The sequence below is a fragment of the Gadus chalcogrammus genome, chromosome 11 (genome assembly GCF_026213295.1).
Source record: "Gadus chalcogrammus isolate NIFS_2021 chromosome 11, NIFS_Gcha_1.0, whole genome shotgun sequence".
In the NCBI taxonomy this organism is placed as follows: domain Eukaryota; kingdom Metazoa; phylum Chordata; class Actinopteri; order Gadiformes; family Gadidae; genus Gadus; species Gadus chalcogrammus.
The window spans coordinates 3,645,572-3,658,805 of NC_079422.1; the positions used below are offsets into that span (position 1 = coordinate 3,645,572).

General features: G+C 46.0%; 1 protein-coding gene across 1 annotated transcript; it reads right to left on the reverse strand.

The window, feature by feature from the left end:
- Nucleotides 1-1,152: 1,152 nt before the first annotated feature.
- On the reverse strand, nt 1,153-11,484 carry efna1b (ephrin-A1b). The gene is made up of 4 exons (XM_056602767.1): nt 11,224-11,484; nt 3,041-3,336; nt 2,739-2,927; nt 1,153-2,571 (listed from the first exon to the last, which is right to left on the reverse strand). The coding sequence occupies exons 1-4, from the start codon at nt 11,319-11,321 to the stop codon at nt 2,450-2,452; spliced, it is 705 nt and encodes a 234-aa protein (XP_056458742.1). The 5' UTR covers nt 11,322-11,484; the 3' UTR covers nt 1,153-2,449.
- Between the last annotated feature and the right edge of the window lie 1,750 nt (nt 11,485-13,234).

The window sequence follows — 13,234 nt, forward strand, 5'->3', positions numbered from 1 at the left end:
AAATGTGCGCAACATACTGTAAAAGGTTAACACACGGTGGCTCTCTTCTGCAGAGGTATCAAATGTAACTGACTCAGGGCCACACATGGATGGTGAATATAATGGAAGTGGGCTTAGCAAAATAGTGAGTTGTGGCTTCATCTAGGAACATTTGTTGGAATCTGCTGCATAGTTGATATTGTAACATTGAATGTAGTGTAGTGTAAATAATTAATTGGCCTATGAGGATTTGAGCAAAACAAAGTGGCAATTCGATTTTTCTCGTTTTTTTTTGTTAAATATAGCCGTGGTCCTGTAATACTAATTATAGCCTAGCATGTTTACTTACAAAAAAAATGCAATCAGGACACCTGTACTCAGATCTTATCCGCAATTACAATTGATCTTTCCGCTTTTTAAATTATCTTAAATTGTAACAAACCTCACGGAAGGAACTTTGATGAGAAATGAAAAAAGTGAGAATAATGAATAAATGAAAGACTTAATGAATAACATACATTCATTAAGATGAGATTGCTTTTTATTGCATGACCTCATTCAACACAGTGGGAGATCCACCATCACCTTTACACGCAAACAAATCCAACTAACCAACGATAGCATCTTATAGGAGTTAAGGGATGCCAAGGTAGCCTCGGATATGGACATGGAACCCAGAACATTCCGGCTGGGAGTCTAACACCCTATTTGATATACTATCCGGCACATAGGATCATATGAATGTCCCTGTGATGTTCGCTGTGCATGTGTTTGACTGTTTTTACAGCAGAGAGTGACATTTGGCAGTAGCAATTCATCTCCCGAGTCGGTCCTGGCGGGGGTCGAGTAGGAAAGTTTGCAAGCAACCAGCACCTTTTCATTCCAACAGCCGTGTGGATTGACAGGCAGCTGTGCTAAAACGATGGGGGGAGGTTGAAAGAAGGTACATGTATTGACGCAAAAGTGAAGGATAAAGGGGTCTGAGAGGATAGAGAAAGAAACACTTTTACACCCTGTTGACAGTTTGCACAAGGGGTTAATCTCCGCCCGCTTCACTGCTGCCCCCCTCCTTCACCCCCCCCCCCCCTCAAGCTCCTCCCCCGCACTCCACGGTGGTGTTGGCTCTGGAGACTGTGAAGTCCTGGCCAGGGTAAACCATGTCAGGGGAGTGAGAGATAATGGGAGGTTGTGGTCTTCTGGACCATGTGAAGAGCAAAGATATTGCGTGAGAGTGAAGATGGCTTTGGAAATATTAGCTGCGTTTGAACAGGACTATGTGTTTACAATGTGTCAAGCAAAGGGCATATTCTTCACGTTTTGTTAGAATAGCACACCAAAATGTCAACAACAACACAATAATTGGTTGAAAACAGGCCAATTAATTTTATAACATTCTTTTAATTTTTTTCACATTTCAAACTTTTCATATAATTTACTATTATTATGTTCAAATATACAAACATTTACAAAACAACATCAGTGTTTTAAACAGGAAAGATAAAAATGTGTTTCTTTGACTCTCATCAAATCATTCGAATAACCTAATTTATGTGATTAAATTATCTTCATGTTAAGTATGTGTCATGACCATGACACATGGCACATCTTTTGGACACAGAGTACCAGGCTGTTGCCAACAGTCAGATAATGACTGAATGGCGATAGGAACGGAAATAAAACAACAACAGGCTACCAGACAGAGAAGTCGATGTGAAGAAAGATGTCTGCTGTTGTTTTGTTTGATGAAAGCCACTTTACAGCTCTGAGAAAACTCTACACGTGAGTTTCATACCCAGAAAATTACTGTCATAACGCCAATCACAAAGTGCTCATTGGATATATGTTCCACCTACGGCCATTAATAAAACAGTGGATGGAGATTTTGGATTAAATGTGAAGATGTTCCTCATTGAATTTGTATGACAATATGTTGTATTTACTGGAGTCACATTAAAAGCTTTAAGTCACCGAACAACATGACAACAACTTTAAACAAAGTATACCACTGATACATGCTATTTCCAGTATATGTAATTGTCGGAAGCATAATGACTAGAATATAACACGTGTACTGTATTTTTGTAATGAGACACAAAGTTCAAACTTCTATTCATCATTTTCCTTACACACGTTTGAACCCTTTGTTGATGAATACAGAATAAAATACTAGACAGATTTACATGACGAAAAAGAAGAACAAAACCATTGGCATAAAAAAAGCACCAAAAATACATCTTCAAGGTCCTCTTCCTGGGATGGTCAACATCCCCGGGGTATTCTGCATTCACACGCAACCACATAATCACGCAGACACACTCATAACGCCAACACACACAACCAGACACCTGCAGCTTTGTTTGTGCTTGTATAAAAAAATCTCTGTAAAAAAACTCTGTTGAATGTCTGTTGTGTCAATGACCAGCATTGACTAGGTGAGCATTGTCTCTGTTCCAGCTGCACCGAGGCCGCCTCAGTGGAGCACCAGCGCTAATAAAACGGGGACGATTGTGAAGACAAGGGAGTAGGAGCCATGCTGTACACCAGCACTGCCAACGCTCCTCTGGACATTTGGCTCCATGGCAGCCGGGTCGTCTGATAAACAGAGAGAGAGAGAGAGGTGTCAGTAAATGTATTGCCCCACTCCCCCGTGGTAAAGGCAGCCGGTGGAGCTACGACTTCTACTCTTTTAATAGAGGCCACAGCCTTGCTATAGGTGTTGTAGCTGTTGTTGTAATATAATGTTCTGGAACAATCCTCACCTGCTGGGAGATTGTTAGGGTTGTGCACTCCTCCGGCCTCGGAGAACTTGACTTTTCCTCCGACGAAGCCGGCTTTCTCCACCTCCTCCGCCTTGGCCTTGTCTGCCTTGGCCTTTGCTGGGCCTTTGGGCCCTGTGACTTCCACCTTAAGTCGGAGGCACTCCTCACCGTGGTGGTGCAGGGGTTTGGCTGCGGAGAGAAGGGAGGAAGGACTCTTTAGCACAACAGTAATACTGGTGTTGACACCAACAGAGCTCCCTGTTGTTGACTATGCTACATGACTAGCTGTGTGTAATACTCACAGATATAGTAGTAGCTCTCTCCCTGGCGGAACTCCTTGCCCAGGGTGAAAGGAGTGAAGCGCTGGAACTTCTCTGAGAACCTCTCAGGCGCGTGCTGTGCGAACGGCCGCGAGCACTCCCAGCGCAGCTGGTCGAAGGAGTGCGGCTTGCACACCTCGTAGTCCTCCTTCTCCACCATGTAGAGCACGTAGCGCTCGGCCTCCTGGGAAGGCACCTCGCCGCGGGCGTAGTGCGGGCAGATGATGTCCAGGTAGTCGTTGATCCGCACCTCCACCGCATACTCGTCCCACAGGAAGCTATGGAGAGGGAGAGAGATGGGAACGGAAAAGGTCAACCACTGTAAGTACTGGAGTTTGCACACACACATTGACACCCATTGGCAGCTTGGCGTCAGAGTATGGGTGTGCCATGGATCCATTGGGCTGGGAGGGTTAGTGAAACACGCACGGCACAGCGAGAAAACCAGCACGGATCTGAAGCCAGCACATGTAGTTATGAACAGGTAACACGAGTCCGCCCAGCACCGTGTCGACAACAAGGCCTTTATTTTTCTCAGTGGGACGTGTGCAGACCTGTCACGCTGACAGATTTAGAAAGAAGCCTATCAGGTCAGACCCGATGTTGGAAAGCACACACCATAACCTAGGCACGCCATTAATCTTCCTCTCCGTCTCCCTTGACTCTGGGTTAGTTGGAGTTCACCAAGGGCTCTCCTACACGATCCAACATGATTGAACTGACTTCTGTTTTGCTGCGTCTCTGAACTTTGTTTAGTTTATCCGTTGGTGAGTACTGCCAGTGTTCTGAAAATGAGGGCTGTTGGCCCTGAGCTTCTGTCTCCCAACAGTCTGTCTCTGGTTCGGCTCCGACTCCATCAATCAGCAGGGCGGGGGGGGGGGGAGACAGTCAGACTGTCGCTCTCTCCCCTTTTATCTTTTATCTTCACCCTAGTTTTATGGCTCTTCCCTGTCTCCTCTCTGCCCTGCACCCTACCCATGTATTTTCCCATCTACCCCATGTACACATGAAAAGTGCCTGCCTCTTTAGCGTAAGGTTGTTTTTTTAGAAAAGAGAAGTAATATTTGAGAGACGACTGCTGTCCAGTGCAGGCCAAGCAGTATACGGGTGTGACAAGCTGTCCCAGTGCCACTTTTGATCAGTGTACACATTTAGCACAAGGCTATGGCAAGCTATAATTTGCACATTACTACGATTGCAGTGTATGAGATAATATTTAGGTATAAGCGTGTGTGTGTGTGTGTGTGTGTGTGTGTGTGTGTGTGTGTGTGTGTGTGTGTGTGTGTGTGTGTGTGTGTGTGTGTGTGTGTGTGTGTGTGTGTGTGTGTGTGTGTGTGTGTGTGAAAACACATCCCTTGTTGTGTGTTAAATGTGTTTGTTTATGTTGGATGTATGATCATGGCTCCTGCTTCAAAGCTAACTACCGTCTACCACCAACCCCCCCCTCATGTTTCATGTTGCTGTGGCTCCTGTCTGGACCCCTTGTTAGGTGACAGACTCACTGGCTCCAAGCGAGGGCCCCTGACCCCCTCCCCCTCTGTTTGTCTGCTTCTGCACCGCTTAGCTCGTAACCGGCTTGTCAAAACATGCATTGTTAGTGAAGCATGGGCCTACGCTTGGGAGCAACAGCTAACTGATAAATCAGAGGTCTCTGTCAGCGATGGCGAATCAAACATACCTGGAATAGCCCCCCAATTACCCCTGGCTACAAAGTCAGAGGCGTGTGCGTGTGTGTATAACGAGACAGAGATGGATTGAGTTAGTAAGTGAAAGGGAGCGCGGTGGACAAGCAGCAGCACACCACAGCAGACAGTTTTCCAGGAGGATCACAAACAGACGCTTTCATCTGTAGAAGCCCTAATTGGCCAAACAATCTCTCTCTCGCTCGCCAGTCTTGTTGCTCTCTCGCTCTCTTTGTTGACTCCCCGAGAAGTAATAACAGGGTCCGACCGAAACAAGACTCATGTGGACCTCAGCAGGAATCCCCTGCTGAAGTCGAGGCTGGTAAATGGAGTGTGAGATCTACCTTGTCTCTTCTGCTTGTTAGTGTGCCAGTTGTACCTCCCCGGGAAAAACACACCATCGGATTTCTTGTTCTTCTCAAAGGTCTGCAAAATAGTTTCTGTTGCTAATCTCATTCACAGCTCAATGTCATGCTTTTAGAAGCTCCCTGCTCCCCCGCCCTCACCCATCACCCCTTCTCACCCCATAATACCACCCTCCCACCCATCTGACTAATTAAAAGCTGCTAGGGGTCTGGGGTAAATGTGTTCTGCAGGGACCCAGGGCAGGGGAAATGAAAAGGGCATCATTAAACCCCTTCCCTCCAACAAAGACACAAAGCTGGGAGCTTGCAGGCCCCCTTCCACCCCTCCCCCTCCACCACCTCCTCAGCCCATGCAGCGGTCACTGCCCGCACTGTAGTGATCGTTGGTGTGGGTGAGTGCGCGTGTGTTTAAGACTGCTGCTTACATGTTAAAAGTCTAACCGTAAAGAGTTTCCGTGAAGGTGAGGAAACCCAATCCAATCCGCAAGCGGCCCACTGGATTTTACACCCCTTCAGTAGCTCTCTCTCTCCCTCTCTGTATCTCTCTCTGTCTCTGCCTCTGTCTTTCTCTCTCTCTTGCTTTCACTCAACCATATGGCCTGTTTCTCAAAGATATCTTTACAGCGTCTCATCTTTCTCACTTGCTCTATCCATCCCCTACCACCGACTGACAGTTCTCGGCAGAGTGAAAGTCACATTGATGTGATAGCAACACTGTTGTGTGTGAGTCACTGTGTGTGTGTGTGTGTGTGTGTGTGTGTGTGTGTGTGTGTGTGTGTGTGTGTGTGTGTGTGTGTGTGTGTGTGTGTGTGTGTGTGTGTGTGTGGGTGTGTGTGTGAGAGAGTGGCTGTGTGTGTGTGTGGGAGAGTCTTTGTGTGTTTGTGTGTTCATTGTGCAAACAATAAGTCAGCTGCCAAATGTCTTCTTTGATTTGACTGAATGCAGTTTGTTTATGTGCTTGTTGAATAAATTATTGTTGATAATGATGGTGGTGGGTGTGTGTGTGTGTGTGTGTGTGTGTGTGTGTGTGTGTGTGTGTGTGTGTGTGTGTGTGTGTGTGTGTGAGAGAGGGTTGCGGAGGGTGCCTACATCCTGTCTGATCCCCTCTCCATAGAGAGTTCATCTCACACCAGGGAGCTAGCGCACAAACAGCGTCAGCGGACGAATTCCAGACATATGTGTGTCTTTGTTTGTGTAGATAGTGTGTGTCAGTTAAATGTATGCAGGTGTGTATGACTGTGTGTGTGTGTGTGTTTTATGTCTGTGTGTAAGTGTTTGTGTATGTGTGTGTAAGTAGTATGTATGTTTGTAAGTATGTATGTCTGTATGTATGTATGTATGTATGTATATGTATGTATGTGTACGTATGTACGTGTGTGTAGGTGTGTGTGTGTGACGTCAGGGTGTAAGGCGTCCCAGAGCACTAAGCGGGGGTACAGCAGCAGGCTATTTGTTACAACACTTCATTCTCTTGGCCCCTGCTTTTATGTCCGGCCATTTTACCACTCTGTCACCTCTCCCCTATGCCCCCCCCCCCACACACACACACCTTTGTGTTGTGCAGCGTCCCCCTCCGCCTCCTCCTCTTACTGCGTTTGTCCCCTGGGTCAGCACCCGCGCTGATGCCACAGTCAGACAGAGCTGGCTTTCTCCAGGGAACGTTTCTCACTGTCCGTCAGGGTCAGAGGGCTAGGCTCAGGGTCGCAAACACCACCACTGACTCAGCAACGATGCAGTCTTATTACTCGTAAACACACAGAGACAGCAGCACCGTCTGAAACACTAAACAGATGCATTTCCCGCCATATGCTCTGCAGGTAACCAGTGTGTGCACTAGGCACTGGAATGTCACATTGTGTGTGTGTGTGTGTGTGTGTGTGTGTGTGTGTGTGTGTGTGTGTGTGTGTGTGTTTGTGTTTGTGTGTGTGTCTGTGTGTGTGTCTGTGTGTGCGTGTGTGTGAGGAAGGGGTTTCAGACACTGCTTTCACATCATGCACTCATCGGGTTTCCAGTGTGCGCTCCTCCTCATTGAGGAGCCACACTAAATACTCTCATAATGTGCTGCGGAGGGCCAGATTCACACCTCTGTTCGCGCGCGCTGACGAGGTGTTCATAATGATCTAAGCTGCTTAGCAGCGCGTCGCTCTATTAGAGCCTATGTAATATATGCTAAGAAGTCCATCTACATTAGCCTCGATGCTAATCTGGAGCTGCATCGCGTCTCCGGTTCATTGGCTGGTAATAATCGGATGAGGGGCCTCCTCTTTCTGCCTCCATGCCTCCGCCGCTGGGGAACAATGCTAGGAGCTGTTCCTGCTGATGGTGACATCCCAGAAGTCAGGCGTTCTCAGAGAGTGTGTACTGTGGTTTGTTCAACCGTTCGGGGCATCACTTGGACCCGAGCAGTTTCTCACTCATTCAGTTCCAACTCCCCCCCCCCCCCCCAACCCCCCCTACCCTCCATCATCCATCACTGTCCCCCTCCCTCCACCCTCCGTCTGTCCCCTCTTTATCCTTTCTATATTAACCCCCCCACCACCACTGCCCCCAATCCTGCCCTGCCTCCATTATGTCCCTCATTCCTGAAAGCTGACATAATATACCAGATCTTTTCAGGCCGACTAATTTCTCAACACAAATAGCTCTTTCTCTCTGGTCCCCCCCCCCCCAAGAGCCCCATATTTTCATGCCATCCCTTTCCTTTTTGTTTGCTGGCGCCTTTTATATTCACAATGAAAGGAGGAAGGGCCAAACGGCCGGTTTAATAGCTATCTTACCGGGGGTTGAGAGAGAGTTAATATCTGTGTGTAAAAAACTGGTTTGAACACGTTTGACTATAAATGATATTTGATCAAATACAGTCCACCTTCATTCTAAATGTACTAAACAGTATATATTATATTTGTTCTGTATTCTAGTTGAGTGGAGTAAGCTTATTGCTGGCTTTGTCCTGTAGGGGGCGATAGTGGAAAGCAATGCTAAGTTACGCGTGAAATGCTATGAATGAGACATGTACACAAACATATGTATCCATGCCCACACGTATGGTGGGAACGTGGGTTCGAAGCAGCCCTCTGTATGCAAAATAAAGAATGAGAGGAACTGGATGGAGTGGAAGACTACTGGAGGAAGGTCCATGAGAACAGGGGGGTGGGGGGGTCTGAGGAAGGCAGAGAGGAAGTCTGGACCGCGGATAAGGAGGTGAGAGGAAGAGCCGAGAGTGCAGCTACAAAGAAGGACTAGTGTGTTTGTGCGCATGACATGTGTGTGTGTTTTCGAAATGGAAAAGGCAGACCTGTAATTAGTTCCCACATTGCTTGTCAAGTTGGAATCTCTACAAACTGATGTCTGATTGCCCAGACATTGAGATGTGAGATTTTAACCCCTGGTGATGGAGGAAATGAGTGGTTGGAGGGACAGAGAAAACAAGGTAGAGATACGGTTAGATAAGCAGTAGAGTGAGCTAAAGTTTGGAAGACTTGAAAAGTGAGAGCGACAGAGAGACAAAGACAGAGAGAGACAGAGAGCGTGGTTAAGAGAAAGGGAGTAGAGGCAGAGAAAGGAGCAGACAGGTACACACGTCACACACACACACACACACACACACACACACACACACACACACACACACACACACACACACACACACACACACACACACACACACACACACACACACACACAGCTGACAGAGTTGAGTATAGTAACAGGGGGTGTGGAATGCTGGCTGGGGCTAATATTAACGCGCCACAACCCCCCCCCCCCCCCCCCCCCACACACACACACACACACTCTCCCACCCCAAAGTGTGCGCTGGCGTGACTCACACATCCAGGTCTTGATAAAATGACTAAGGTAATCACCAATCTCTTTTTCTAATAAAAAACAAGCAGCTTCCTCGCCCGGAACTAATGATAAACCTGCTGGTAAAGGCCAACGGGGTTTCAGATACACACATACAGACACAGAGTCAGAACGAGGCTGGATAAAGCAGTGAAGAACATGTCTCTCTACCTGTCATAGACACACACTATCTCAAATGTCCAATCCCTCTAGGGCCCAAGACAACCAGTAAATCCAACAGACAAACAACACACACACACACACACCAGAGGTCAGAGGTGAGGTCGCTGTACACACTGTCCCGCCCCGCCATCAGAGAGCCAGCTGCTGCCATCTGGGCGCTGTCACTCTCCCTTTAGACCAATCACTTGTCACAATAAGAAAGGGAAATTCATTAGCATGAATTGGCTGCGTGTTGCGGTAGGTGTGCTAATGATTGACACACACAACACACAGATACTATATGTTGGTTCCCCTGGAAACACAAGGTGAGTGATTGACCATCAGGGACACTGAGGGGCAGGGGGCTTTCAGTCAAAGAGAGAGAGAGAGAGAGAGAGAGAGAGAGAGAGAGAGAGAGAGAGAGAGAGAGAGAGAGAGAGAGAGAGAGAGAGAGAGAGAGAGAGAGAGAGAGAGAGAGAGAGAGAGAGAGAGAGAGAGAGAGAGAGAGAGAGAGAGAGATGTGTGTGGGTTTAGACTTGATCAAGAGATTATGCTGTGCAGTCACATGGTGGGAATAATAGGTGACATACAGGGTTCAGAAGATTATAAATAAATTGTTCCTGTCTTTCCTGATCAGTGCAGTGAAAATGATATACCTCTGATGGTGGTCCTTTTGTTGTTAATCTGTTGTTGCGTGTTTGTTATTGTATGATATGACATGGATCAATGATAGTTTCTATGTGAGGCCTGCCAGGAGATTATTGTTCTATGATTGTATTTTGGGAATGTAGTCCAGTGCCGGATTATAGAACACAGGCACAGGCAAGCTAGAGACCTCTAGTGTGTGTGTGTGTGTGTGTGTGTGTGTGTGTGTGTGTGTGTGTGTTTGTGGCTTATTCAGTATTCTATAATGACTTTTGTTATTACTATTTAACGTATAATCAGTTTAGAAAACATATCGACTGTTTACCTCAGACCTACGATGCTTTGGTTCTGATTTTGGAGCAGAGGAACTCCTTATGACTCAGGTGTGCCTCGAATGGAAAGGTAAGCAGCACGAGACAGGTAAGTCACTGAGTCATATACAGCTCCTAATTAGTACGTCACACAAAGATAGTTCATCATGGGTTATCCAGATAGAAACTTTCCACGTGAACGTCACAATGATTGCATAATTCAATTGAGCAATATTATTGAACAATTTCCCAACTTTTTACCTCCAAAATCTAATCAAGACAGGTCAACAATCCATGCTGTCTAATTGCCCGTGTTTCGATTTAATAGTGAGTTTTAAATCGATCCCCGCAACTGAAACGAGACACTTTTCCTCTTCCAAGCCTTTTCAAAGTATATATATTTATATATAGACCTGTACTATATAGGCCTACTATATTTTCAACCGCTTGCTTCAGCGCTAAAAGTTCAATAAATCCCGCATCGCTCGCTCTTGTGTTTGCCCAGCAGCGCCATTGATCGAACATGTACGATGGAGGCATGTTATATTATATTATACTACTGATGGAAGAGGAAACAAAATAGATGTGTGTTCCTCGGCAGGACTCGGGGGTCTTCTCCCTCCCCACTCCGCCCAGACGCGTTCGCGCTTGTGCGGACTTGCGTGAAGAGACGCTGACTGCCAGGCCCTGCTCAGCTCTCTCTGGTCAGCCTCGATCTATTTATTGCTAACGGGGTGAGACTGTCTCTAAGTATTGCAGTTAAATATAGGGATGAATCTGTCTGTCCATCTGTCTGGGCATCTACTGCCTATATTTCTCTGTTCTCAATTTACGCCGTGGTGCACAATGCAGCGCTCATCACGTTGGTTGTAAAGGCAGAATAGACACTATATGCACATGGAATAGACTTTTCTAACACACACAGACACATAGCGAAACATCAAAACATCACCGTCATCACCACACAGACAACCAAACTTTAAAAAGCAGCATGTTTAACTTTTTGAATAGATACGCACAGACACACACACACACACACACACACACACACACACACACACACACACACACACACACACACACACACACACACACACACACACACACACACACACACACACACACACACACACACAGTTGATGATTCCCTAACTTACTTTTGGTTGGTCCTGTTCCAGTAGACGCTGTGTCTTTCCGCGGATGCAAACCACCCGCAGAAGCTGACCGCCAGAACCATCAGCCACACCAAATCCATTCCGTCGATGTTGGACTGCGACGATAAGAATACAATTATAAGTATAGAACCCTTTTCTTCAAGCTAAATGCGCGTCCAGGACGTGCACAAGTTCAGGCAAAAATAGTAAAAATACAAGCAGTAAAATCAAAGCTGTTTCCCAATCAGTGCAACAACTCTGTGTGGTGATCAAGTGCGCCGACCGTTCGTTTTGTGTAGTGGTAGCTCCGCCCCCTGATGCGTCCCCGACCAATGAAAGCAGAAGCTGGGAGACATGGTAAGATACATCGTAATAGCATCAAGAGACTACGGAAGAGGATTAGGGCCACACATGTAAAAAAAAAATTAAATTCTGACTTTATTCTCAGAATTCTGAGAAAAAAGTCAGAATTCTGACTTTAATCTCAGAATTCTGAGAATAAAGTCAGAATTCTGACATTAATCTCAGAATTCTGAGATAAAAAGTCAGAATTCTGACATTAATCTCAGAATTCAGAGAAGAAAAGTCAGAATTCTGACTTTAATCTCAGAATTCTGACTTTTTTCTCAGAATTCTGAGATTTAAGTCAGAATTCTGACATTAATCTCAGAATTCTGAGAAAAAAGTCGGAATTCTGACATTAATCTCAGAATTCTGACTTTAATCTCAGAATTCTGAGAAAAAAGTCAGAATTCTGACTTTAAAGTCAGAACTACGGGTATCTGTAAGGACCAACCTCCGTGGGAGAGACACTTTGCTTTATGCAGTAGGAGGAAACCTATGGAAAGCCAAGAAGGCCACAATCCGGCCCTAGAATGGCACGGTTAAAGTGCAAGAATTCCGTACGGAATCCGTACGGAACTAATAGCCGCGGCTATTAGTCATATTGAGATGGCAGTGTGCGAAATACCCGTCAATATTCAGGGATGCCCTCATCCCCAGATTGTTCTCGATATGCAGTAGCCAGCTAGGCCATAACATTACAATATTTCATGGATGCAAGCAAGCCAAGACAATCAATCTATATCTGTAGCCTACATGTGCACACACACACAAACACAGACAGACACACACGCACCCACATTAAACACACTGGTAAAGCAATAGGAGCCTGCATTGGCTAAAGTTGTTGGGATGCACGTTATTTTATAACAGGGAGGGGCAAAGTTGTGCATTACAATGCAAACACGACCATAATTGGCACCGTTCTTGCGCACTCAGAAGAACATGAACTGAATAAATGCCAGGTATATAGCATATCGGAGACGGGCACACAATCAGTGCATTTGCAAATGAGAGCCTGCAGTATGACCGATCTACAGCTAATACGATCAGACAGATAGCCAACATCATTGATCACATATAAGCCCACAACAAGCCCAACATCACCACGGCAGGTGCGCTCTCTCTCGCACATTCACACAATCACTCCAACTCGAAGGCAAAGCTGTTTCACTAAGACCACAAACAACCACAACTAACCAGCCTACATATCCACAACAATGCACAACAATCAGTTACATTGCGTCTATCTTCTGTTTCGCGCACATGGCTAATTTGCATACTTGCACAGGATCGGCTCCGCTTGTCAAAAAAATAGAACGTATTTGTGAATAAATGCTTTGAATTCTGAATACTGGACTTGGTGAGCCCTCCCTGTTATAAAATAACGTGCATCCCAACAACTTTAGCCAATGCAGGCTCCTATTGCTTTACCAGTGTGTTTAATGTGGGTGCGTGTGTGTCTGTCTGTGTTTGTGTGTGTGTGCACATGTAGGCTACAGATATAGATTGATTGTCTTGGCTTGCTTGCATCCATGAAATATTGTAATGTTATGGCCTAGCTGGCTACTGCATATCGAGAACAATCTGGGGATGAGGGCATCCCCGAATATTGACGGGTATTTCGCACACTGCCATCTCAATATATAGCCTAACATATACAAATATATCA

What these genes read in the sequence shown, in the direction of transcription:
- efna1b (XM_056602767.1), bottom strand. Translation starts at nt 11,321, where the DNA reads ATGGATTTGGTGTGGCTGATGGTTCTGGCGGTCAGCTTCTGCGGGTGG. An exon ending in AGAGAGCTACTACTATATCT is followed by an intron (nt 2,928 to 3,040) that starts GTGAGTATTACA and finishes TTCTCTCCGCAG; the next exon opens with CCAAACCCCTGCACCACCAC. An exon ending in CCCTAACAATCTCCCAGCAG is followed by an intron (nt 2,572 to 2,738) that starts GTGAGGATTGTT and finishes TCTGTTTATCAG; the next exon opens with ACGACCCGGCTGCCATGGAG.